The sequence below is a fragment of the Ornithorhynchus anatinus genome, chromosome X5 (genome assembly GCF_004115215.2).
Source record: "Ornithorhynchus anatinus isolate Pmale09 chromosome X5, mOrnAna1.pri.v4, whole genome shotgun sequence".
Classification (NCBI taxonomy): Eukaryota; Metazoa; Chordata; class Mammalia; order Monotremata; family Ornithorhynchidae; genus Ornithorhynchus; species Ornithorhynchus anatinus.
The window spans coordinates 3,985,918-4,011,703 of record NC_041753.1 but is presented as its reverse complement, the minus strand read 5'-3'; the positions used below and the strand labels follow the sequence as shown (position 1 = coordinate 4,011,703).

At 48.6% G+C, this 25,786-nt stretch overlaps 2 protein-coding genes and 6 non-coding genes across 8 annotated transcripts in view; 3 read left to right on the top strand and 5 right to left on the bottom strand.

Annotated features, from left to right (window-relative positions):
* The first annotated feature begins 957 nt into the window (after positions 1–957).
* Positions 958–1,028, top strand: TRNAG-CCC. The gene has a single exon. It is a non-coding gene; the product is annotated as a tRNA-Gly (tRNA).
* A 3,266-nt stretch (positions 1,029–4,294) lies between these two features.
* TRNAV-CAC lies at positions 4,295–4,367 on the top strand. The gene has a single exon. It is a non-coding gene; the product is annotated as a tRNA-Val (tRNA).
* Positions 4,368–5,436: 1,069 nt separating this feature from the next.
* Positions 5,437–5,518, bottom strand: TRNAL-AAG. Its single transcript has one exon. It is a non-coding gene; the product is annotated as a tRNA-Leu (tRNA).
* Positions 5,519–7,742: 2,224 nt separating this feature from the next.
* On the bottom strand, positions 7,743–7,814 carry TRNAA-CGC. The gene has a single exon. It is a non-coding gene; the product is annotated as a tRNA-Ala (tRNA).
* A 1,440-nt stretch (positions 7,815–9,254) lies between these two features.
* TRNAG-CCC lies at positions 9,255–9,325 on the bottom strand. The gene has a single exon. It is a non-coding gene; the product is annotated as a tRNA-Gly (tRNA).
* Positions 9,326–10,874: 1,549 nt separating this feature from the next.
* Positions 10,875–10,946, top strand: TRNAE-CUC. The gene has a single exon. It is a non-coding gene; the product is annotated as a tRNA-Glu (tRNA).
* A 1,435-nt stretch (positions 10,947–12,381) lies between these two features.
* LOC103169646 (mucosal pentraxin-like) lies at positions 12,382–15,378 on the bottom strand. Its single transcript, XM_029055504.2, has 2 exons — positions 15,315–15,378; positions 12,382–13,066 (listed from the first exon to the last, which is right to left on the bottom strand). The coding sequence occupies exons 1-2, from the start codon at positions 15,376–15,378 to the stop codon at positions 12,465–12,467; spliced, it is 666 nt and encodes a 221-aa protein (XP_028911337.1). The 3' UTR covers positions 12,382–12,464.
* Positions 15,379–19,754: 4,376 nt separating this feature from the next.
* LOC100093387 overlaps positions 19,755–25,786 on the bottom strand; it is a 65,637-nt gene continuing 59,605 nt past the window's right edge. Inside the window, exons 26-31 of the mRNA XM_039910865.1 lie at positions 24,750–24,863; positions 23,182–23,209; positions 22,883–22,950; positions 22,476–22,538; positions 20,618–20,655; positions 19,755–20,503 (exon numbers count right to left, since the gene is read on the bottom strand). Coding sequence (XP_039766799.1) covers positions 20,342–20,503; positions 20,618–20,655; positions 22,476–22,538; positions 22,883–22,950; positions 23,182–23,209; positions 24,750–24,863 — 473 coding nt within the window. The 3' untranslated portion in view covers positions 19,755–20,341. The remainder of the gene's footprint in view (positions 20,504–20,617; positions 20,656–22,475; positions 22,539–22,882; positions 22,951–23,181; positions 23,210–24,749; positions 24,864–25,786) is intronic.

The following is a 25,786-nucleotide window of genomic DNA, read 5'->3' as shown; positions in this document are numbered from 1 at the left end:
TCTGTAATTTATTTACGTATATTAACGTGAGAAGCAGCGGGGCCTAGTGGACGGAGCCCAGGCCTGGGAGTCAGAGACCGGGGTTCTCTTCCTGACTCCACCGTTTGTCTGCTGCTTGGGCAAATTACTTCACTTTTCTGGGCCTCAGTTTCCTTGTCTGTAAAATGGGGATTCATACTGTGAGCTCCATGTGGGACAGGGACTGCGTCCAACCCGATGATCTTGTTTATATCCAACCCAGCGTTCAGTACCGTGCCTGGCACATAGTAACAAATACCACAGTGAGAACATTAGTTTAGATTAATGCCCGTCTCCCCTTCTAGACAGTAACCTCATTGAGGACTGGGGACATGTCAACGAATTCTGTTCGATTATACTCTCCCAAGCACTGACTGCTCAATATTATTGATTGATACAGAGCACTGTAGAAGGCATATCTCCAACACGAGGCCTTCCCTGACTAAGCCCTCCTTTTCTCTTCTCCTACTCCCTTCTACGTTGCTCTGACTTCCTCCCTTTACACATCCCCCCTCCCATCCCCACAGCACTTATGTACATATCTGCAATTGATTTATTTCACAACTCTCTCCTCAACATTTCAGTGTTAGCCCAAGGCCTTGATTTGCTTCTATCCACCCCAGCGTTTGGTACAGAGCGACGCAGGAGGGAGTGGAAGAAAAGGAAAAGAGGCTTTAGTCAGGGAAGGCCTCTTGGAGGAGATGTGCCTTCAATAAGGCTTTGAAGTGGGGGGAGAGTCATAGATATGAGGAGGGAGGTTGTTCAGGACAAGAAGTGGTAGGGGAGAAGGGAGACAAAGTCTTCTATCTCAGGGACGGTGTCTGTATACTTAGTGAATGATAATGCTCCAGCTCAATGAAACAGTCCGTAAATGCAAAGAAAAGAAAAATGAAGGATTAAAATATCACTAAGGGAGGGGGCAAAATTAATAACGGAGGGGCATTGGTGGTTCAGTGGTAGAATTCTCGCCTCCCACGCGGGAGACCCGGGTTCGATTCCCGGCCAATGCAGACTTCACATTTTGGAGCATGAATTTTAATTCCTAATCGGATACAGGGAGTTGGTTACATCTAGCCCCTTTGGGCGTTGCGACGTCGAGACGAGACTCTTGGGCTCAGGACATTGAGATTGTAGAATCTTCGAAGGTAGATTTTCTGTCTTTTGCTGTGTGACCTTGGGCAAATCACTTCATTTCTCTGTGCTTCAGTTACTTCATCTCGGCCCCTTGTCTGCTGAGTGACTCTGGGCAAGTCACTTCACTTCTCTGTGCCTCGGTTCCCTCACCTGTAAAATGGGGATTAAGACTGTGAGGCCTATGTGGGACAGGGACTCTGCCCAACCCAAGTATCTTGTATCTATTTCAGCGCTTAGAACGGTTCCTCAGACATAATAAGCGCTTAACAAATATCATTATTATTATCATTATCTGTAAAATGAGGATTGATACTGTGAGCCCAATGTGGGACAGGGTCTTGTTCAAACCGATTTGCTTGTATTCCCCCCCCCCCAGCGCTTAATACAGTGCCTGGCATCCAGTAAGCCCTTTAACAAACACCACAATTATTATTATTATTATTATTATTATTATTATTTCTTTCGCTGTCGGTCCCCAAGCATCTGGTACAGTGCACTCTCTGGGGGAGCAATCTGTTACAAAGGTTGGACAAAGCGATTTAGGACAGGTGAGACTGGAAGAGCCAAAGGCCTGAGAGAAAACTAAGAGCCTCTAGAAGAGTCGTCCCTCGGGGTGAAGATAAAGCAGTCAGTGGTGAGATTGCATCCATGAATGTGAGTTTCTTGAGAGAGAATTTCTTTGACATTTCATTATTTCATTCATTCAATCGTATTTATTGAGCGCTTACTGTGTGCAGAGCACTGCACTAAGCGCTTGGAATGTACAATTCGCCTAGTGAAATGGGCTTTAGACCCAAAGAAAACAGCAGGGCATTAACCCAAGCAAATTCGACACTTTTGCTCAACTCACAAGAACTAAGGACATGAAACACGAAAGTGTGTGAATATTTTGGTTGGCATGAGGCTCAGCTGGAGTTGTATTTAGGGTAGATAAATACGATTGAATGAATGAATAGAGGGAAAATGAGAGATTATTGTGAAAGCAAGCACTATCCTCAATTCTCCGTGAATGCAGAGATTCATTCAATCGTATTTATTGTGCGCTTACTGTGTGTAGAGCACTGCACTAAGCGCTCGAGAGAGTACAATACATTCCCTGTCCACAACGAGCTTACAGTCTAGCAATATGCTCTGTCAGTGTTAAGAAATGACTCCTCCATTAAAAAAAAAATTCTGAGCAGCTGTGGCTAGGGTGGTCACTGACAGCACTAAAGAATTCTGGATTGTAAACTCTTTGTTGGTAGAGATCTTGTTTATGAATAATATAAGTAATATATTTATAATCATAATAATAAAAATAATGGTGGGGTTTGTTAAGTGCTTACTATGTGCCAGGCACTGTACTAAGCACGGGCATCAATGCAAGCAAATTGGGTTGGACACAGACCCTGTCCCACATGGGGATCACAGTCTCAATCTCCATTTTACAGAGGAGGTAACTGTAGGAAACTATTATATCGTATTTCTCCAAGCTTTTAGTACAGTACTCTGCACACAGTACTTATTCAATAAATACAACTGAATGATCTATTTTATTCCCCCATGCACTTAGAACAGTGCTCTGCACACAGTAAGCACTCAATAAATATCACGGGTTGACTAATTGGACTCCTTTGGCTCCCAGTGTTTATTTAAAATAATACATGTCAGTCAATCATATTTATTGAGCGCTTACTATTTGCAGAGGGTTGTACTAAGCACCTGCGAGAGTACAATAGAGCAATATAACAAACACATTCTCTGCCCACAGCGAGTTTACAGTCTAGAGGGGGAAATGAAAAGTTCCACTGATTAAAAAAAGTATATATTTATCTAGTGGAAGTGACTAATGTTCATATTTCTGCCCTTTCCTGGTGTCATTCATAAGTGACAGTTTCTGTAACTCTAAAAATAAGTATACCGAATATAAAGGCCTTATCAGTTCAGGAGTGGAGACAGACCAGCTGAAAACGTAAACTCATTGTGGGCGGGGAATGTCAGTCAATCGTATTTATGTCAACTCTTTGTTTTGTATTTCACAAGCATCCTGTACAGAGCACTGAACCAAGTGGGTGCTCAATAAGTGACATTACTAATATTCATAATGGTATTTATTAAGGACTTCCTATGTGCCAGGCACTATGCTAAGTACTGGGGTAGAAATAAGATTACTGGACACAGTCTCTGAGCCACCCAGACGTCACAGCTTTCAATTGCCCAATATAAAACTAAATGAATAAAGTTGTGGCTTTCCAAATTTTTGGAGAAAATTCCCATAGCAGAAAAGAGAGAAATCTCCAGAAAAGAGAGAAGTCTCACTCCCCTTGTCTAACCTAAGCTTCCCGTGAGCAGGGAATGTGTCTACCAACTCAGTTCAAATGTACTGTCCCAAGCACTTAATACAGAGTTCTGCCCAATAAATATGATTAATTGATTAAAGCAGAGTTAGTGGCCCTATTGTGGTGAAATTCTTCCTAGAGAATCCAAGTGACCTATCTCTGTACTGTGTTTTACTGTGGTCCTGTGTGGTATAATGTGTACAATATTTTAACAAGCAATCTGACTGATCTGATAGTAATAATAATAATGATAGTAGTATTTGTTAAGCGCTTACTATGCGCAAAGCACTGTTCTAAGCGCTGGAAGAAATACAAGGTTAGGTTGTCCCAGGTGGGGCTCACAGTCTTAATCTCCATTTTACAGATGAGGTAACTTGGGCACAGAGAAGTTAAGTGATTTGCCCAGTCACCCAAGCTGGCGGATCCGGAATTTGAACCCATGACCTCTGACTTCCAAGCCCGGGCTCTTTATTACCTATTGCTCCCAAAACATTTATTATAACAGTCCATTCAGATTTCTTATTCTCTTACTAATAGCCTGGTTTGTCATCACTATATCATTCCCCATAGGTATAATGAAAAGATAGTTTTCCCTAAGTCGTGGAATTGTTTTGCATTTTCCTTCCGCCAAAGTTACTTGCTCAATAAATGAAGGGAAGAAGGAGAGGAGGGCGAATTCTGTCCCTGGTTGGTGGAGAAAAAGGGTAAGAGGAAGGAGGGCAAAAAGAAGGCAATAGAAATCCAAATTATACTAATTGAGACCAGAAAGGCCATGGGTTTCAGCACAGGAACATAAGCAATACGAACGACGCTTCACCCAGGAGGTTTCCGTAGTGTAGTGGTTATCACGTTCGCCTCACACGCGAAAGGTCCCCGGTTCGAAACCGGGCGGAAACAGTTTTGTTTTTCCTAATTTTTATTTCCACCCCCTTCTCATGGAAACCAGCTCGATTTAATGATATTTTCTCGGCTGGTCCTCTGAAGTTCCGGGGGGCCCAGAGGGCGGAGAGCAAAGGTGGGGGGCGAGTTGTGGAGTTATGGGCGAAGGAGGCGTTCGTTGGGGCAGGCCTAGAAGGAGGAGCCTGGCTAGCTCCTTGTCCACACCGTTCTATCGTTCTGTTGTCCTCTCCCAAGCGCTTGGTACAGTGCTCTGCACCCAATAAGCGCCCATAAATACCTTTGATTGATTGATTGATTGATTGATTGCCAGCCCGCAGCTCGCACGGAAGCGCCGGACAGGATCTGTCACCACCCTGATCAAATTTCCATCCCCGCCTCCCCCTAGTTCCCGGGACCAGCCTCCGCTTCTGGGAAAATGGGGGAGTCTGTTATCTCCAGTCCCCTCCCGCTCCCCAGGTCTGCCACGTGTATGCTGTGTGATCTCGGGGAAGTCACTTAACTTCTCTGTTCCTCAGTTTCCTCAACTGTAAAATGGGGATTCGATACCTGTTCTCCCTCCTACTTGGCCTGTAAACTCTATGTGGGAATCTGTCCCGATCACATCTGTGAAATGGGGATTAAATCCTGGGACAGGGACTGTGTTCCACCTCATTAACTTGTACCTACACCACTGTTTAGAAAACTGCTTGGCACATAAGAAGAACTTGAAGCAGCGTGGCCTAAATCTGAGTTCTAAATCTGGGTCCACCAAATGTCTGCTAGCAGTGTGGCCTGGTGGAAAGAACATGGGTAAAATAAATGTCTTGGGAGCAATAGGTAATATAATCAGATCAGTCAGATTGCTTGTTAAAATACTATGCATGCTATACCACACAGGACCACAGTAAAACACTCTTCTCGGGAAATGCAGTAGAGCAATAGGTCACTTAGATTCTGTTGGCAGAATATCTGATCCTTCATTTGAGAGGAGGTGTCCTGTGCTCGCTTCCCAAATGGCGCCGCTCTTTACCCGCAAACGCAGCGAGAAACTGCCAAAAAATCAAGCCCACGGGGAGCAAAAAGCTTGTGGCAGCGGTGGGATTCGAACCCACGCCCCCGAAGAGACTGGAGCCTTAATCCAGCGCCTTAGACCGCTCGGCCACGCTACCTACCGGCGAAAGATGCCTTCTTGCCATTATTCATACTAACTGGATCTCCTATGTCCAAAAGGAAAATCAAAATTTCTATTGTATTTCTTAACTGTCTCATTTTAAATTGGCATCTGTTAAACCCGTACTGTGTGTCAAGCATTATAGTAGGTGCTGGGATTGATGTAAAGTAATCGGATTGGACAAAGTCCATGTCGCATGTGGGACTCACAGTCACAATCCCCATTTTAGAGATGATAATTGTGGTATTTGCTAAGTGCTTACTATGTGCTAGGCACTATTCTGAGCGCTGAGGAGGATACGAGATAATCAGGATGGACACAGTCCCTATCTCACATAGAGCTCGTAGTCTCAATCTCCACTTTACAGATGAGGAATTTGAGGCCCAGAGAAGTTAAGTGATTTGCCCAAGGTCACATAGCAGACTTGGGGCAGAGCTGGGGTTAGAACCCAGGTCTTACTGGCTCCCAGGCCCATGCTCTAGCAACTAAGCCATACTCCTTCAAGCTTTTATTATGAGCCAAGCAGTGTTCTAAACAATGGTGTAGATACAAATTAGTGAGGTGGGACACAGTCCCTGTCCCAGGATTTAATCCCCATTTCACAGATGTGATCAGGACAGACTACCACATAGAGTTTACAGGCAAAGCAGGAAGGAGAACAGATGGTGAATCTCCATTTTACAATTGAGGAAACTGAGGGACAGAGAAATTAAGTGACTTGCCCAAGGTCACACAGCATTCAGATGGCACAGCTGACTCCCACATACTCACATACTCTGACTCCCAAGGCCTATGACCTTTCCAGCGGGCCACACTACTAGCAGACAGTTGGTGGACCCAGAATTATAACTCAGGTCCTCTGACTACTCCCAGGCCCATGATCTTTCCATTTACTTGCTTTGTTTTGTTGTCTGTCTCCCTCTTCTAGACTGTGAGCACGTTGTTGGCCAGGGATTGGCTCTATCTGTTGCCGAATTGTACTTTCCAAGCGCTTCATACAGTGCTCTGCACACAGTAAGCGCTCAATAAATACGAATGAATGAATGAATTTAGGCCACGCTGATTCTATTGATTAATTAATCAACGATATTTATTGGGCACTCACTGCGTGCAGAGCACTATACTAAGCGCTCGGGAAAAAACACAAATATCTTAATAGGATTACGAGTAAAAGTAGGGAGTAATTGTATTTTATTGAGTGCTCTGAACAGTACCTGAATTATCAATCACTGTGCCCTGGAAAAGGCCAGGGTCAGAAATATTTCTTCCCTGGTTTTTTTTTTGGTTCTTTTTTTGTGGGCACAGTCCTTATGGTAGACACATTCCCTGCCCATTACGAGCCTACAGTCTAGAAGGGGACTGTAGGCTCGTTGTGGGCAGGGAAAGTGGCTGTTTATTATTGTAGTGTACTCTCCCAAGCGCTCAGTACAGTGCTCTCTGCACACAGAAAGCGCCCAATAAATACGATGGAATGAATGAATCAATGAATGAATATAGATAAGTAAATTACAGCTATTATGTACATAGGTGCTGAGGGACTTAAGACGAAAATAATAACTGTGGTACTGGTTAAGCTCTTACCGTGAGCGAAGCACTGTACTGAGTGCTGGGGTAAATGCAAGTTAATCAGATCGGACACGGTCCCTCTTCCATGTGGGCCTCTCTGTGTAAGCAGGAGGGAGAAAAGGTATTTAAATTCCCCGAAGGCAAAGGTCATTCCCCAATGCGCCCAGCTTTTGCACACAACGAACGGTCCGGATAGCCTGATCGGACTATCCCTCTAGCCTGTGAGCCCGTTGTGGGCAGGGATTGCCTCTCCTTTTTGCTGTATTGTAATTTCCAAGCGCTTAGTACAGTGCTCTGCACCCAGTAAGAGCTCAGTAAATACAACCGAATGAATGAATGAATAGGTGAAGGCGAATGCGGGGCCTCGGCTCCAGGAAGCAGAGGGCACCCCAATAAAAATAATAATTTTTAGTATTACTCCCTTTTCCCCCTCTCCCCACACATGCACAAAGCCCCCCATCCTTTTAGCTCTACTTTCCACCAGCCTCTATTCCATGCTAGAAACCCTTCTCCCACATCCGTCTCTCCCCGTCCCTGCTGTCTGGTTTTGCCGGGAATTTGCAGGAATAATGCCGCGGAGAAAGGTGTCTGGGAGTCGGGAGATGACAGTGGAATCGATCGTGGCTGGTTAAAGGGAAATATCCAAAAAAGAGGGGTGGAGATGCCGGGGATCGAACCCGGGGCCTCATACATGCGAAGCATGCGCTCTACCACTGAGCTACATCCCCCACTCTCCCACTTTTCATTTTCTAGCCCTCCCCTGCTAAACTAGATCTCAAACTATGCTGATTTTTATTATCCCTTTCCAATCAATCAATCGTATTTTTAAAGCCCATATTATGTGCAGAATTAGCAGACATGTTCCCTGCCTACAACGCGCTTGCAGTCAAGAGGGGCGATCTACATTAATAGGAATAAATAATGTATAAAGAAATTTCTCTCCAAGGTCAAAGTCCTGAAGATCTCCCCATCTTTTTTTTTTTAATGGTGTGTGCTAAGCGCTTACTGTGTGTCAGGCACTGTACCAAACGCCGGGGTAGATACAAGCCAATTGCGTTGGGCACAGTTTGTTGTGGGGAGGGAATGTATCTGTTTATTGTTACATTATTATTATTATCATTCTCTTCCAAGCCCTTAGTATAGTGCACTACAACACAGTAAGCGCTCAAAAAATGATTGAATGAATACAGTCCATGTCTCACATGGAGTTTCCCAGTCTGATGAGGTAACTGAGGCACAGATTGAGTGAAGTGACTCACCCAAGGTCACACAGAAGACAAGTGGCAGAGTCGGGTTTCGAACCCCGGTTCTTCTGATTCCCAGGCCCCTCCTCCATCCACTCCATCTGTGAGGAAAACTTTTAGGCTCGTCCTAACTTTTGGTCCTCGTTAAAGGACTAGTGGCCATTAGGTGAGAACCTATCCAAAGCCCACCCTCACCTCCTCAAAGCTCTCCTGCTTCCAGTTCCACTTTCCTTCCCTACTGTTTCCCAAAAGGTTTTCAGCATGCTATGGGGTCCCTTCTAACCTCTAAAAAAAAAAATAAATAAAAGATTCCCACCCTCCTCACTGACTCTCTTGAATTTCTCACTTTCCTATCATCTATCACCCCTTATCATTGCTTCCATTCCATTGTCCTGTCCCAAGCGCTTAGTACAGTGCTCTGTGCACAGTAAGCGCGCAATAAATACCACTAATTGACTGAATGATTCCAGACCAAACTTCATTTCCTTCCATCAACACTCTTCTCAATTCTCTGCAATGTGGTCACCACCCCTTTATCTCCTTTTGGCTATGTCCAATGGGTTCCAATCTCTTTGAGCTCTCTCCCTTTTTTATGGTATTCGTTAAACGCTCACTATGTGTCAACGACTATTCCAAGTGCCGAGGTAAGGTACCAGCACCTCCAATGCCTTTCCTTTTCAGTCTCTTTACCACAATTCAATTCCGCAGGGGATGTGTCTTATAGTGGGCTCTCCCAAGCGCTTAGTACAGTGTTTTGCACACAGTAAGCGCTCGATAAATACGATTGAATGAATTATTGAATGAATGAACACAGTACCTCCTAACCACAAAGGTGGGACCAAAATCTACCTCAATGGGGAAAATTTAGGCGGCTTCTCAGAAGCCCTGAGAAGTGAGGAATTGGGTGCAAAAGAGAAAATTGCATGCATTGGCCGGGAATCGAACCCGGGTCTCCCGCGTGGGAGGCGAGAATTCTACCACTGAACCACCAATGCCTCTTTTACGGTACATTTTTTCTTTATCCCATCGCCTAACCTTCCAATTTTGCCTCTTCTCCTCTTCCTCCCTCCACCTTCTCTTTCCCCAGTTACTCAGCTTCTTCTTCCTCCCCCTCCTACCCGCTATTCTCTCCCCTCCTCCTCTTTCCCCAGGTACTCAGCCCCTTCCTCCTCCTCCTCCTTCCCACTACCCTGCGCCACTTCTCTGTTCCCTCTACAATTTCCTCTCAGCTTCTCTCCAGAATCAGCATTCTCCTGGTTGCACAGGAGACTTCGGGATAATAATAGCATTTGTTAAGCGCTTACCATGTGCAAGGCACTGTAGTAAGCTCTGGGGTGTATGCGAGCAAATCGGGTCAGACACAGTCCCTGTCCACAGTCTTAATTTCCATTTTACAGATGAGGTAACTGAGACACAGAGAAGTGACCTTTGCGATTCTCTGGAAATAACCCAGTGACACCGGAGATTTGGGAATCTTGTGCGTCCTTTTCTTAACAGAAAGGTTAAGGGACCTGCCTAAGGTCACACAGCAAACAAATGGCAGAACCAGGATTAGAATGTAGGACCTCTGACTCCCAGGCCCGTGCTCTTTCCACTAATAATAATCATTATGGTATTTGTTAAGAAATTACTATGTGTCAAGCACTGTCTAAGCACTGGGGTAGATAGAAGATAATAATAGTAATGTTGGTATTTGTTAAGCGCTTACTATGTGCCAAGCACTGTTCTAAGCGCTGGGGGAGATACAAGGTAACCAGGTTGTCCCACGTGGGGCTCACAGCCTTCATCCCTATTTTACAGATGGGGCAACTGAGGCACAGAGAAATTAAGTGACTTGCCCAAGGTCACACAGCTGGCAAGTGGCTGAGGGGGGATGTAATCAGGTCGTCACACGTGGGGCTCACAGTCTTAATGTCTTAATTTCTATTTAAAGAAGAGGTAACTGAGACACGGAGAAGTTAAGTGATTTGCCCAAGGTCAAGGCCTCGCCGCTTCTGAGGGTGAGTGTGAGAGACGTTGAAAGAGGATCGTTTTATCTCTGATATTGCCTCCCCGGCAGTCATTCAGGCATCAATAACATCGACTGAGGCCAGAGATATCCTGTTCTAAGATCTCAGTAACATCTACTATACCTGCCAGATGGAGCCCTGATCCCAGGTGAGAGAATGGGGATGGCTCAGCATAAACCATCACCATTCTGGTGCTAAACATCCATTCGTGGTGAGCCTTTGTGAGTCACTAAAAATGCTGTCTTGAAAAAAGAATATACCGAGGTTGCCCAGGTTTCATAGAACTTTCATTCTATTCCCGGCTCTGTCACTTGTCAGCTGTGTGACTTGTGGGCAAGTCACTTAACCTCTCTGTGCTTCAGTTACCTCATCTGTAAATTGGGGATGAAGACAGCCCTGTGCGGGACAGAGACTCTGTCCAACCCAATTTGCTTGCGTTTCATAAATACTATCATCATTATTCAGAATTAAGAAACTAAGCAGAGGTTTCACCTCATCGGGCATATATTGTGACTATAAGATAACATACCGCAAGTCCCTGGTGGTCTAGTGGTTAGGATTCGGCGCTCTCACCGCCGCGGCCCGGGTTCGATTCCCGGTCAGGGAATGACTTTTATTTTTCTCAAAATCATGGGTTTTCCTTTCACCCGTACGGAGGTTTGACCAAACCGTTTTAAGAATCTTCTGACCCAAATCGTTTGCCCAATCTTCTAATTCAGGTCAGAGCGAGGAGGCGTCCTGTGGGCTAAGAATTCCCCAATCCTGGACCTCTTCTTACTTCCCTGAGTGGGATGACCCACTCAGTGAGCCTAATGTGAGAGAGGGACTATGTCCAACCCGATTTGCTGGTGTCTCTCCCCCCCTCCGCCCCCCAGTGCTTAGTACAGTACCTGACACATAGTAAGCGCTCAACAAACACCTTAATTCAATAAATACCATTGAATGAATGAATGGTCGCGGGGGAGCCCCGGGAGGCAGAGCGTCGGCGCCCCCTAGCGGTCCCCGGAGAAGCAACATGGCCTAATAATGTTGGCATTTGTTAAGCGCTTACTAGGTGCCGAGCACTGTTCTAAGCGCTGGGGTAGACACAGGGGAATCAGATTGTCCCACGTGGGGCTCACAGTCTTAATCCCCATTTTCCAGATGAGGTCACTGAGGCACAGAGAAGTGAAGTGACTTGCCCACAGTCACACAGCTGACACGTGGCAGAGCAGGATGGCCATGGGACTCAGCAGGACCTGAGTTCTAATCCCAACTCCGTCACTTTCAATCAGCAGTGTTTATCGAGCGCTTATTATGTGCAGATCACTGTATTAACCGCTTGGAATGTACAATTCGACCACAGATAGAGATAATCCCTGCCCAGTGACGGGCTCGGGCCAGTCACTTGATTCTCTGGGCCTCGGTTACCTCGTCTGAAAAGTGGGAGCCCTAAATGGGACAGGGACTGTGTTCAAACCGATTTGCTTGTCTCCACCCCAGCGCTTAGTACAGTGCCTGGCACTTAATAATAATGACAGTATTTGTTAAGCACTTACTATGTCAAGCACTGTAGATACAAGGTATTCAGGTTGTCCCTCGTGGGGCTCACAGTCTTAATCCCCATTTTACAGATGAGGTAAGTGAGGCACAGAGAAGTGAAGTGACTGGCCCAAAGTCGCACATCTGACAAGTAGCAGAGCAGGGAGTAGAACCCACGCCCTCTGACTCCCAACCCCGTGCTCGTTCCGCTAAGCCACGCTGCTTCTCAAGCGTTTAACAAATACCACAAGTATTATTATTATTCTCCCTACCTCAGTTTATTTTTCTGTAATAGAGGGGATTAAGAGTTTGAGCCCCATTTGGGACAGGGACTGTGTCCAACCCTTCTATCTACCCCAGCACTTAGCACAGTGCTTGGTACATAGTAAGTGCTTAACAAATACCACAGTTATCATTATTTAAGCAAACCAACGACAGAAAACATAGTAGGCATTTAATAAACACTACTATTAGTATTATTACTATTATTTATTACTACACAGCAAAGACCAACACGCCAAAGGATGTGACGGGTGAAGCTCGGGTTGGGGCCGGACGGGTTCCAAGGGGCCCCGGCCTTTCCGGGCGAGAGGGTGACTCCGAACTAATTATTGGGCTTGATGACGACGTAGCCCCTGTTCTCGAAGCTCAGGGACTCCCAGTTCAGGAGGTTGCCGCAGTGGTCGGGGTCAAACAACTCGAATTCGGAGAGGACGCGGTCCCACAAGCACAGGTCGCCGATCTCCCCCACGAAGGACTGGTCGAGTTTGAAGTCGCCCCCGAACGAGTCCTGCTCCTGGCCTAGGATCATTTGGCCTCCCGCCCCCACCTTGTAGCCCGCCCGCAGACCCTTCCTCACCAGGCGCTTCCCGTCCACCCACAGCTCGGCGATGCCCGTGGCCGACTCCCAGGTGGCACAGATGTGTTTGGAGTCCGGAGGGTCGGCGGCCGTCCTGAAGAGGACCCAGAAGCCGCCCACGCTCAGGCTGTACATCCCGGGACCCTCTTTGAAGAGGAGGATCTCGTTGTCCTGGGACTCGGTGGCATAGGAGAAGAGGCTGTAGGGGCGTGTGAGGTCACTGTAGGCCTGCAAGCAGATGGTGAACTCCTCCAGGGGCTTGTCCTGCTTGGGCTTCAGGACGGAGAAGCTGTTGGCCGACTCCCTGGGGAACAGGAACACTTTCCCGAACAGATCTGCTGGAAGGGCTGGAGGGAAGGTGGGGAGAAAGTGAGAAGCAAAGGGGTTCAGTCGGTCGATCTTATTTATCCAACGCTTACGGTGTACGGGGCACCGTACTAAGAGCTCGAGAGAGTAAAATAGAGCAATATAACAGACACATCCCCTGCCCACGGCAAGTTTACAGTCCAGAGGGAGAGAGCCTGGGCCTGGGAGTCAAAGGACCTTTCTTAAAACGAAAAATTAATGGTATGAAGCACGTACTCTGTGCCAGCCACTGGATTAAGCGCTGTGGGTCGGACACAGTTCCTCTCCTACGTAGGGCTCGCAGTCTTAATCCCCTCAAGTTTACTGTGTGCAAAGCTCTGTCCTAAGCGTCTGGGAGAGTACAATAGAACAATAAGTTTATAGTTCTAGAGCCTGGGCCTGGGAGTCAAGGACTCTTTGTTTAAAAAAAAATTATGCTATTTTTTAAACACGAACCTGGCTCCAGGCACTGGATTAAGCACTGGGTAGATACAAGATAATTGGGTTGGACACAGTCCCTGTCCCACATAGGGCTCACAGTCTCAATCCCCTTTTTATGGATGAGGTGACTGAGAAACAAGAGAAGTTAAGTGACTTGCCCAAGGTCACACAGCAGACAATCAATCAATGGTATTGAGAAGCAACATGGGTCGGTGGAAAGAGCCCGGGCTTGGGAGTCATGGGTTCAAATCCCGGCTCTGCCACTTGTCAGCTGTGTGACTGTGGGCAAGTCACTTCACTTCTCTGGGCCTCAGTTACCTCATCTGTCAAATGGGGATTGGGACTGTGAGCCCCACGTGGGACAACCTGATGACCCTGTATCTAGCCCAGCGCTTAGAACAGTGCTCGGCACATAGTAAGCGCTTAACAAATACCAACATTATTTATTGAGTGCTTACTGTGTGCAGAGCACTCTCCTAAGCGCTTGGGAGACTACGATATAACAATATAACAGTTGGTAGACACATTCCCTAGCCACAACGAGTTTTCAGGCTAGAGGAGTGGTGGAGCTGGCATTAGGAGTCAGGTCCTCTGACTCTCCGGCCCGTGCTCTATCCGCTAGGCACACTACTTCTATCTGCTCTGTCTCTTACCTGCCGTGTGACCTTGGACAAGTCATTTAAGTTCTCTGTGTCTCAGTTTCCTCAACTGTAAAGGGATTTGAAACCTCTTCTTCCTCCTAATTGGCTTATGAACCCCAGGTGGGTAAGGGACTGTGTTCAACCTGATTAACTGTATCTACCCCTCCACTTAGAGCAGCTCTTGACCTGTAGTACGTGCCTAATAAATACCATAAAAAAAGTTTGTCTCGCAGCAGCAGCAGCAGCAGCAGCAGCAGCAGCAGCAGCAGCAGCAGCAGGAGCTGTGTTGTCAAGAGTGTGGGATTGGAAAGAGACCGAGGTGCTATCAGATTTAGGGGTGATGTGAGTGGATTCTGCCTTGGAAATATCAAATCTCCTTTAACCCCCCCCCCCCCCCCCGTCTCACCACGGTTTATTTATTTGAATGGTATTTGTTAAGCACTTACTTCGTGCCGGGCACTGAGCGCTGGGGTCCCTGTCTCATGTGGGGCTCATAGTTTTAATCCCTTTTTATAGATGAGGTAACTGAGGCCCAGAGAAGTGAACTGATTTGCCTAAGGTCACAAGGCAGACAGGTGGAGAAGATGGAATTAGAGACCAGGTCCTCTGACTCCCAGGGCCGAGCTCTTTCCACTAGGCCACAATTGCCACACCAGTGCTTACTGGAGAGTGGCTCCCAGCAAGGCAGACCCCCTCTTCTGCCCAACGGCTCTCAACTCAGTCGGCCTTGCCCTCCCCCCCACCCACTTTCTTGCCCAGTCGTTCCCAAGGACGCTATCCTAGAAACAGCAGCGTGGCATAGTGGATAGAGCACGGGCCTGGAAGTCAGAAGGTGACGGGTTCTACACTCGGTTCTGCCACTTGTCTGCTGTGGGATCTTGGGCAAATCACTTCCCTGGGCCGCAGTTACCTCAACTGTAAAATGGGGATTGAGACTGTGAGCCCCACATGGGACAGGGAGTATGTCCAACCCAATTTGCTTGTATCCATCCCAATTTCTTGTATCTTCCCCAGTGCTTAGTAGTGTTCCTGGCACATAGTAAGCACTTAACGAATACCATAATAATAATTATTATTATCGTTACCCTCCACTTTCCAAACTGGGCCAACCCTGTCCCCCAGGCCCCAGAGCCTCCGACCCCCACCAGCCCAGAAAGGAACCCCCTACCATTCTGGGCAGAGGCTCCTGAGAGAGAGGTGAAGAGGAGCATCCACAAACATGACACCTCCATGCTGTCTCCTCCGGTCCACACGATGGAAAGCTGGTATGGCGGAGTCAGAGAACACAGGGGTCGGAAGCCTGTCCGCACCCTCGCCCTTCCGCTTCCTGAGGCAACGATGCCGCCTGGGTCCCGAGAGGGGCAGTTATACTCTCCGGGCTGGTGGGTGGTGCCAGCGCTATGCCAGTGATGGGTAGACATAAACAGAACGAGGAAGCAGGATCTATGCCCCTTTTGTCCCTTCTTTGCTCCCGTTTCCTTCCTCCTCCATCCCTTCTTCCATATTCCTTCCATCTGGCACAGTCTCCCAGCTACCCATCTCCTAAGTCCTCTTACCTCCCCTGGCGTCCTTCCCACCTCTGCAGTTCCTACCCCTTCCTCATTCATTCATTCAATCGTATTTATCGAGCGCTTACTGTGTGCAGAGCACTATACTCAGCTCTTGGGAGAGTACAATCCTCCGACTCCTCCAGTCCATAAGGGCCCTGCCTAGCAGAAAGAGGATGGAAATAGGAGACGGGAGATGCAAGATGAGAAAAAAAAATAAAATATGAGACTTGTTATGCCCTTATTATATGCCAAGCACTGTTCTAAGCACTAGGGTAGATTCAAATTAATCAGGTTGGACACAGTCCCTCTCCTACATGGGGCTCACAGCCTTAATCTCCATTTTACAGATGAGGTCACTGAGTTGGTAGACGCGTTCCCTGCCCACAGTGAGTTTACAGTCCAGAGGAGGGGACAGACAGTAGTAGAAATAAATAATTATGCGAGAAGAAGAGGCATCTTAGAAGGGGCCCTGGGAAACAGATTGTAGGGCTGCATTTTCTGGGACCTGTGAGGAAAGACCACCAGTCTCTAAGTTCCTCAAGGACAGGGATCATATTCTAACTCTAGTGGACACCCTCCAAGCATGTAGGACAATGCTCGGCATTGTATTTATTACATTACTTTTATTACATTATTACATTGAACTTACTTTGAATTTATTACATTGAACTCTCCACATCTTAATAAAGGCTCTGCATACAATAAGTGCTCAATAAATACGTGAAATAAACGAGTGAAGTCGCTTCACTTCTCTGTGCCTCAGTTTCTTCCTCTGTAAAATGGTGATTAAGACTCTGAGCCCGACGTGGGACACGGACTGTGACCGAGCTGACTAATTTGTAGCTGCCCCAGTGCTTAGTACAATGCCTGGAACATAGTAAAGGCTTAACAAATACCAACTACAAAATAAACAAATCAGTGCTACTGACTGAGCTTCCTACTGCCAACCTATTCACTTTAACTGGATCTTGGCTCTCGCGCCCAAGTCATGCCTCTGGCCTTTTACGCCCTCCCTTTTCATAAGTCCTCTCCTGACCTTCGAACCTTTGGTGAATAATAATAGTATTGATGATATTTGTTAAGCGCTTCCTATGTGCCAAGCACTGTTCTAAGTACTGGAGTAGATAGAAGGTAATCAGGTTATCCCATGTGGGGCTCACGGATTTAATCCCCATTTTACAGATGAGGTAAATGAGGCACAGAGAAGTTAAGTGACTTGCCCAAGGTCACCCAGCTGATAAGTGGTGGAGGCACATCTCCTCCAAGAGACCTTCCCTGACTAAACCTCATTCCTTTTTACCTACTCCCTTCTGCGCTGCCTTGCCTTGCTCCCTTTATTCACACCCCTCTCCCTGTCCTCAGCTCCACAGCACTTACATCCATGTCCATGATTTATTTTTATTAATATCTGTCACCCCTTCTAGACCGTAAGCTCATCGTGGGCAGGGAATATGTCGGTTGTATTGTTGAACCGTCCTCTCTCAAGCACTTAGTACAATGCTCTGCTCACAGTAAGCGTTCAATAAAGGCCACTGATCGATCGATCGATTGATTCTCAACTGGAGCAGGGGTAAGGAGGAAGGCGACCCTAGGGGATGCTAAAAGGCTCAAGAACGAGAGTTTTGGTGGCTTTCCGATGAGTCAGTCACAGATTATTAGATTCTCTGTCCTCCAGGGACAGAGAAAGGAAAGTTAGGGGTGTTGGTTGACTTTCTCTTCAGGAAGATGGATGTCCTGGAATCACCCATTTTCTCCAAGGAATCTGGTAGTCCTTTGGGAAAGAACGTCTTGACATGAATGGATTAATCAATCAGTCAATCAATGATATTTATTGAGCACTTGCTATGTGCAGAACACTGTACTAAGCTTTTGGGAGAGTAAAATACAATGGAATTAGCAGAAACGTCCCCTGCCCATAATGAGCCTAGGGTCTACGGGGATGATGGGTTGATGTCATGGTTTGATTGAGGCATTACCTGTGCTTGAGCTGAGGAGATGCTACCAAAGTGTGGTCTGTCCATAATAATAATAATTCTGGTATTTGTTAAACGCTTATTGTGTGCCAGGCGTTGTACTAAGCGCTGGGGTAGATACAAGCTAATCAGGTGGGTTACAGTCCATGTCCCACATGAGGCTCACAGTCTTAATTCCCCTTTTATCAGATGAGGTAACTGAGGCCCAGAGAAAAGCAGTGACTCGCCCCAGGTCACACAGCAGACAAGGAGCAGGGTCAGGATTAGAACCCGGGTCCTTCCGACTCCCAGACCAGTGGTCTACCTACTAAGCCATGCTACTTGTCTGGTCTGCGTCGCATTACCTCATCTGCACAATGGGGATTGAGACTGTGATCCCCAGGGGGACAGGGACTGTGTCCGACCTGATTTGCCCAGCGCTTTGACTGGTGCTTTGCACATAGTAAGCGCTCAACAAATGCCATCATTATTATTTGTTCGTCTCCCCTCCAGTATCTGGAACATAACAAGCGCTTAACAAATCCCACCATTATTATTATTATCATCATTCTCCTTGCGGACCGGGAACGTGCCTACCGACTCTGCCACATGGTACCCTCCCAAGAGGGTGCCCAGCGTGCGTGCGCCCTGTGTGTGGGTACTGTGTGCACAGTGCTCCGCACACAGTAAGCGCTCCATCAATAGGACCGATGAGTCGATCTGGGCGGATGAACCAGAGGAAAGAGCGAGTCCGAGCGCTGCGGAGGGCTGGGGGGGGGGGGAAGGAGACAGGTGATGTAGATGGACTTAGATACTGATTGTAGGTAAATAGTAAGTGTGTTGTGGGGAAGGCAGGGAGGAAGGGTGTGTCTGTGGGAGCCAGAGCGACTGGCTCCAATCGGACAAATCACAGAGCCTCCTTTCATTGTCTCCTCGGGTGTCGGCCGAAGATCATCCTGTTGGAAGAGACCCCAGAGAGCCAGGCCAAACCCACAAGGGACAACGGTGACATTCATGGCATCCCCACAGGTTCCAGGAGGAATGACTCGGAGAAGGAGGTCGGCGGGGAGGACAAGGCCTCAGAGCCCGGCACCCAAAACAATGCTCGCGTTCAGATTCCCGGATGTTCCTCCGGACTCCTGGAGTCTCTTGCCCCGTAGCTGAATGGGATAGGTGGACCACTCCGTCTACCAACCCCGGTACTCTCCAGAGCGCTTAGTACAGCGCTCTGCAGACAGCAAGTGCTCAATAAACGGCACTGATTGGAACACGTCTACCAATGCACTGTACTTTCCCAAGCGATTAGTACAGTGCTCTGCAAACAGCAAGTCCTCGATAAATACCGTCAGTTGCTTGGTTGGAAAATGTCTACCAAGTCCTTTATGTTGTACTCTCCCAAGCGCTTAGTACAGTGCTCCGCACACAGTAAGTGCACAATAAATAGCACTGATGGGTTGAGCGGAACTGGACTACCGACTTGGTTGTACTGTACTAAGCGCTTGGAAAGTACAATTCAGCAATTCAGCATGGACTTGGGAGCCAGCCGGTCATGGGTTCTAAATTCAGATCCACCATTTGTCTGCTGTGTGACCTTAGGCAAGCCACTTCTCTTCTCTGTGCCTCAATTCCCTCATCCGTAAAATGGGGATTAAGACTGCGAGCCCCATGTGGGACAGGGACTGTGTCCAATCTCATTAGCTGGTATCTACCCAGTGAGAAGCAGCGTGGCTGAGTGGAAAGAGCCCGGGCTAGGGAGTCAGAGATCATGAGTTCAAATCCCGGCTCCGCCGCTTGTCAGCTGTGTGACTTTGGGCAAGTCACTTAACTTCTCTGTGCCTCTGTTTCCTCATCTGGAAAATGGGCATTAAGACTGTGAACCCCACGTGGGACAACCTGATCGCCTTGTATCCTTCCCAGCGCTTAGAACAGTGCTTTGCCCATAGTAAGCGCTTAACAAATGCCAACATTATTATTATTAGGACTGTGCCTGACATAAAGTAAGGGCTTAACTCATTCATGCATTCATTTGTATTTATTGAGTGCTTACCATGTGCAGAGAACAGTACTAAGCACTTGGGAGAATATAACAATTTACAGACCCATTCCCTGCCCACAATGAGTTTACAATCTAGAAGATGCACAAATACCACTGCTATTATTATCATCATTATTATTAAATTGGTATCGGCCCCAGTGTTGGCCGAGTTGTGTCTCTTGGGAAGCTTCAGTCCCATCAACCTAATCGGAAGGAGACGGAGAGATTCTTTTCCAAAGGGCCGAAGAGATGAGACCGAAGGCAGCCCCGGAGGCTGCGGACAGGAGCCGGGGGCCCCCTCTCCCTCGCAAGGAGTGACCAGTCGTGGAAACCCCAAGAACGGCTGGGAGCCAGGAAGGAGGTAACCAGCCTCCTCCCCACAGAGGGAACAAGAGGGGTCCTCCTAAAAGCAGCAGAGGGTTAAAGTGAGACCAACCCCCTGCCCACCCTCCAGCTGGACCAAGAATCCTGAGCAGTCCTCCTTGGTTTTCCTTCACCCCTTCTCCGGGGATCCTCCATCCCAGAATTTCTTGCTGCACAGGCTCAGCTCTTGCCCCTCTGTGGAGACAAGGAAGGAGACCATATGACCCCCCCCCCCCAAGACATGGGGAGGGGATGTACAGGGAGGGGGGAGGGCAGAGCCCCCCCAAAGGAGAGACTAGGCCCTTGGGTCCAAACCAACGGCAGGACTCCCGTTCGTGACGTTCTCATAATCGCTCATGGCCGTGTCCTGCTCTGCGTCCTCTTCCCTGCCTCTGTGGGGAGGTTCCTTCGAGGCCTGCTTTCCCTTCACGTCGGCGTACAGGACGGAGCCAAAATCCTGGAAAGGGGGAGCGGGGAGAGCGGATGGGTTAAGGACGAGGGTGATGGGGGTTTGCGGGGGGACCGGCCGGTTGGGAGGGATGGGGCTGATACCTGAGCAAGGTTCACTCACCTCTTCCACCACCATGGAGGACCTGGCTGAGGGGGAAGCTGTGAAGAGAAAAGTGAGTCCAAGATGGAAGATGGGTCCAGATGAATGCTCCCACGCTACTCCTTCTGGACTGGAAGCTCGCTGTGAGCAAGGAATGTGTCAACTAACTCTGTTCTACTGGACACTCCCACACAGTGCTCTGCCCACGGTAAGCATTAAGTAAGTACCTTTGATCGATCGATTATCCGACAATCGCTGTCACCAACCCTGCTTCAAAGCCTCACTGAGGGCACATCTCCTCTAAGAGACCTTCCCTGACTAAGCCCTCTTTTTCCTCTTCTCCCACTTCTGCATCGCCTTGCCTTGCTCCCTTTATTTACCCCCCTCCCGCCCCCACGGCACTTATGTCCATCTCTGTCATTTATTTATTTCTATTCCCGTCTGTCTCCCCCTCAGGTCCGTAAGCTCGTAGTGGGCAGGGAGTGTGTCTGTTTTACTGTAACACTGTACTTAAAAAAATAATAATAAAATGACGATGGCACTTGTTAAGTGCTTACTATGTGCCAAACACTGTTCTAAGTACTGGGAGGTTGTCCCATGTGGGGCTCACAGTCTTAATCCCTATTTTACAGATGAGGCAACTGAGGCACAGAGAAGTTAAGTGGCTTGCCCGAGGTCAAACCACAGACAAGTGGCAGAGTCAGGATTAGAACCCACTTCCTCTGACTCCCAAGCCTGTGCTCTTTCCTCTAAACCACACTGCTTCTCTGGACCTCAATTCCCTCATCTGAAAAATGGGAATTAAGACTGTGAGCTCTGTGTCCAATACGATTATCTTGTGTCTACTCCAGCCCTTAGAACAGTGCCTGGCAGATAGTAAGTGCTTAACAAGTACCATGATACTACTACTACTAATGATAATAATGCTCTCCCAAGTGCTTAGTACAATGCTCTGCACACAGTAAGCGCTCAATAAATAAGATTGATTGACTGACTGATTGATTAAGCCCCGACTTGGATCTGTCCCAGGCCTGGATCTGACAAACTTCCTCCATTTCCCCTTGGCCAGGACGAAAGACTTGCAGGATGAGTAGAGTGGGTGGCGGAGTGATACTTGGAGGGGGTGAGAGCCTCTCGTTTTGAATCGGCACTGGCCGGGCCTGAAATGGGGGCACCATTCAGTCAATCGGATTTCAATCGTGTTTACTGAGCACTTACTGTGTGCGGAGCACTGTACTAAGCGCCCGGGATAGTCCAATACAACGATAAACAGACACATTCCCTGGCCACTAACCCAGGGCCCTGCGTTGCAGGCAGAGAGAGCTGCAGCTGCAGGGGAAGCGTCTCCCCAGCTGCCATCCTCTAGTTTTACAAAAGTCTGGGTGGATATGAGGAAAAGACTGAGAAGCAGCGCGGCCCAGTGGAAAGAGTCCAGGCCTGGAAATCAGAGGACCTTGGCTCTAATCCTGGCTCCATCACGCCTCTGCTGTGTGACCTTGGGCAAGTCACTTCACAATAATAATAACTGTGGCATTTGTTAAGTGCCAGGCATCATACTGAGGCTGGGGTGGCTAGAAGACAATTGGGTTGGATACACTCCCTGTCAATCATGGGCCTTATTGCATTAATTCCCATTTTACAGATGAGATAACTGAGGCACAGAGAAGTGAAGCGACTTGCCCAGCAGACAAGCGGTGGAACCAGGATTGAACCCAGGTTCTTCTGACTCTCAGGCCCACGCACTATCCACTCGGCCTTGCCTAGTGGCCTCCTCTGTTCTCCTCTTCTCCCCCCATGCCACCCACATCCTGCTCCACTCCCTCCCTCCCTTGGGGGTCCAGGAGGGAAGCCCCCCAGGGTCCAGTCTCGATTCACTCACTGTCATTCCCCTGCAGGATGCTGAACTCGGAGTAGACCACGCTGCCGACTTCGCCGAGTTTCACTGGGAGAGATGAGTTGCCCCAGGAGTCAGAACCTCTTCCTCTCTTCCCCCTTCTCTTCCCAAACCCAATCCCTCCTTCCCAGCTCCACCCGAACCCCGCCTCTTCCCAGAAGTCATCCTAGATTTACCCTCTTCGCTTCCAGTCGCTGCTGGAAGTTCCCCCTCCCACCCCTCACTGTCCTGGCACCTTCTCCTCCCTCAAGTTGTTGCTGCTTCCCTTCGCCCCAGCCTTCAGGGTAGGGGGTCATATGACTCTCCTCCTGCTCCCAAACCCGTCCCTCACCCCCCACCCCATGGACCCCGAAACCCACCCCACCGAGGGGGGGAGATGGGAGAGTACCTACCATTCACATAAGTGGCCTGCGGCTCCTCCCTCATGACGGGGTCTGGGTCAGCGGAGCTCTGAAGGGTTCTAGGAGACAGAGGAGGCCGGGTCCCTCTCTGAGGGGACCAGGAAGAGAAGGAGTCCCCGGCTCCACCTCTGGACCCCCACGGTGCCTCTCTCCGTGACAGCCCCCAACCCTGGTCACCCCAGGCCCCCCAGCATCTATCACCTGCCCCAGGTGGGCCAAGAAGGTGACCACGGCAAGGAGAGATGACTCCCCCTCCCCGCCCCGGCTCTGATCCGTCACGATACACTCACCTGTCCGGACTCGTGGGAGGTGCCTCTCCTGCAAACATAGCATCGTTATTATTTTCAAAGAGAATCCCTGCCCCCCCCCCCCCCACCCAGGAGCTTACCGTCCAGCCGGTGCGACAGACACCGAAAGAAAGCAGCATGGCCTAGTGGAAAGAGCCCAGGGCCTGGGAGTCAGAAGACCCGAGTTCTAAACCCGCCTCTGTCTGCTCTGGGATCTCGGGTAAGTCGTTTAACTTCTCTGTGCCTCAGTTACCTCATCTGTTAAATGGGGATCAAATCCTACTCCCTTCTACCTACACCCATGTGTAACGTGGACTGTGTCCGAAGTGATTAACTTGTATCTACGTCAGCGCTTAACAGGCGCCATAATTACTAAATGAGAGACAGGAGGAAGTGAAAGAGAAGGGAAAACAAGTATTTTGCATTCACTCAATCATATTTATTAAGTGCTTACTGTGTGCGGAGCACTGTGCTAAGCGCTTGGGAAAGTACAATACAACAGTGCAGAGTGACAATCCCTGCCCACAACGACCTCATGGTCTAAAGGGGAAGACAGACAGTAAAATAAATTCATTGATAAATAAATTAATAGCATTTATTAGTTAGCTCATCTGTAAAATGGGGATTAAGACTGTAGGTGGCGCCAAAGTGCCAGTGTGAGATTTGAAGGACTCGAGGAAATCGTATTTATTGAGCGTTTTAATGTTGGTATTTGTTAAGCGCTTACTATGTGCCGAGCACTGTTCTAAGCGCTGGGGTAGATACAGGGGAATCAGGTTGTCCCACATGAGGCTCACAGTTAATCCCCATTTTACAGATGAGGTAACTGAGGCACAGAGCAGTGACTTGCCTACAGTCACCCAGCTGACAAGTGGCAGAGTACTAAGCGCTTGGTAGGGTACATTATAACAGTAAACAGACACTTCCCCTGCCCACAACGAGCTTACAGTCTAAAGGGGAAGACAGCCAGTAATATCAATAAATAGTACTTATCAGTTATCTGTAAAATGGGGATTCAGACTGTGACCCCCACGTGGGACAGGGACTGTGTCCAACTCGATTAGCTTGTGTCTACCCCAGAGCTTAATACAGTGCCTGGCACATAGTAAGCGCTTAACAAATACCATTAAAAACAAGCAAAGGAATACCGGAAGCAGCGTGGCTCAGTGGAAAGAGCCTGGGCTTCAGAGTCAGAGGTCATGGGTTCGACTCCCGGCTCTGCCACTTGTCGGCTGTGTGACTGTGGGCGAGTCACTTCACTTCTCTGGGCCTCAGTTCCCTCATCTGTAAAATGGGGATTAACCGTGAGCCTCACGTGGGACAATGTGATTACCCTGTATCTACTCTAGCGCTTAGAACAGTGCTCTGCACAACAAATACCAACACTATCAATACTTTTAATAAAAAAAAAGTTGCCTAGATGGGGAGTGTGTGTGTGTGTGGGTGTGTGTGATTTCTTGATTAGGAAGAGAGGAGGAGAAAGCAGTAACAGAGAGCTCAGCCCAACCTCCCTGCTTGAGCGAAGGTCTGGTTGAGGCCCCAGGTTGAGGGAAATAATCAAAGCCACGAACCTGTTTTCTTTCGGAATTTGAAGAAATACACAAGCAAGGCAGCAGCGACGGCGGCCACAAGGATCGTGGCCAAGGGTCCCCCCACGACCAGGCCGCTCCGGCTTCCTGCTGGGACTGAGGAGACAAATGAGCCCGGACACGGGGGATGGAGAATCAGAAAGGGTTCGATCGCCTCGCCCCCTCCTACCTCACCTCGCTACTCTCCTCCTCCAACCCGGCCCGCACTCTCCGCTCCTCTAATGCCAACCTTCTCACTGGGCCTCCATCTCGTCCGTCTCGCTGCCGACCTCTCGCCCACGTCCTGCCTCTGGCCTGGAATGCCCTTCTTCTTCATATCTCACAGCTGATCAGTCGCCGCACCTTCGAAGCCTCCAAGAGGCACATCTCCGAGCAGTCTACTCCGACTAAGCCTCCTTTCCTCTTCTGCCGCTCCCTTCTGCGTTGGCCTTTCACTCCCTTTATTCACTCCTCCCCCGTCCCCACAGCGGGAAAAATGCTCAATCAGTCTCTGGGATAGATTGATCCTGGATCTTCTCCCCGATTTCAAAGCCCTTATGGAAGTCACATCTCCTCCAAGAGGCCGTCTCTGACTAAGCCCTCCTTTCCTCTTCTCCCGCTCCCTTTTACGTCGCCCTGACTCGCTCCCTTTACTCATCCCCCCTTCCTGCCCTGCAGCACGTATGTCCATATCTGTCCTTTATTTATTTCCATTAATGTCCATCTCCCCCTCTAGACTGTAAGCTCCTTGTGGGCAGGGAATGTGTTTATGGTTGTATCGTACTCTCCCAAGTGCTTAGTACAGTGGTCCACGCTCAGTGAGCACTCGATAAATACGAATGAACGATTTGAGTGAACGCTGCAGGCTCCCAGCCGGTTCAGAAGGGCCCCCCACGACCTCAGCTAGAATAATAGTGATGGTGTTTGCTAAATGCTTACTATGTGTCAGGCTCTATACTAAGGGCCGGGGTAGATAGAAGCAAATTGAGCTGGACACGATCCCTGCCCCACATGGGGCTCACAGTCTCAATCCCCATTTT

Excerpts from the sequence above, each read along its gene's own strand:
- LOC103169646 (XM_029055504.2), bottom strand. The coding sequence starts at position 15,378 with ATGGAGGTGTCATGTTTGTGGATGCTCCTCTTCACCTCTCTCTCAGGA. Across the intron at positions 13,067-15,314 it reads AGGAGCCTCTGCCCAGAATG|CCCTTCCAGCAGATCTGTTC; the intron begins GTAGGGGGTTCC and ends CCTTCCCTCCAG.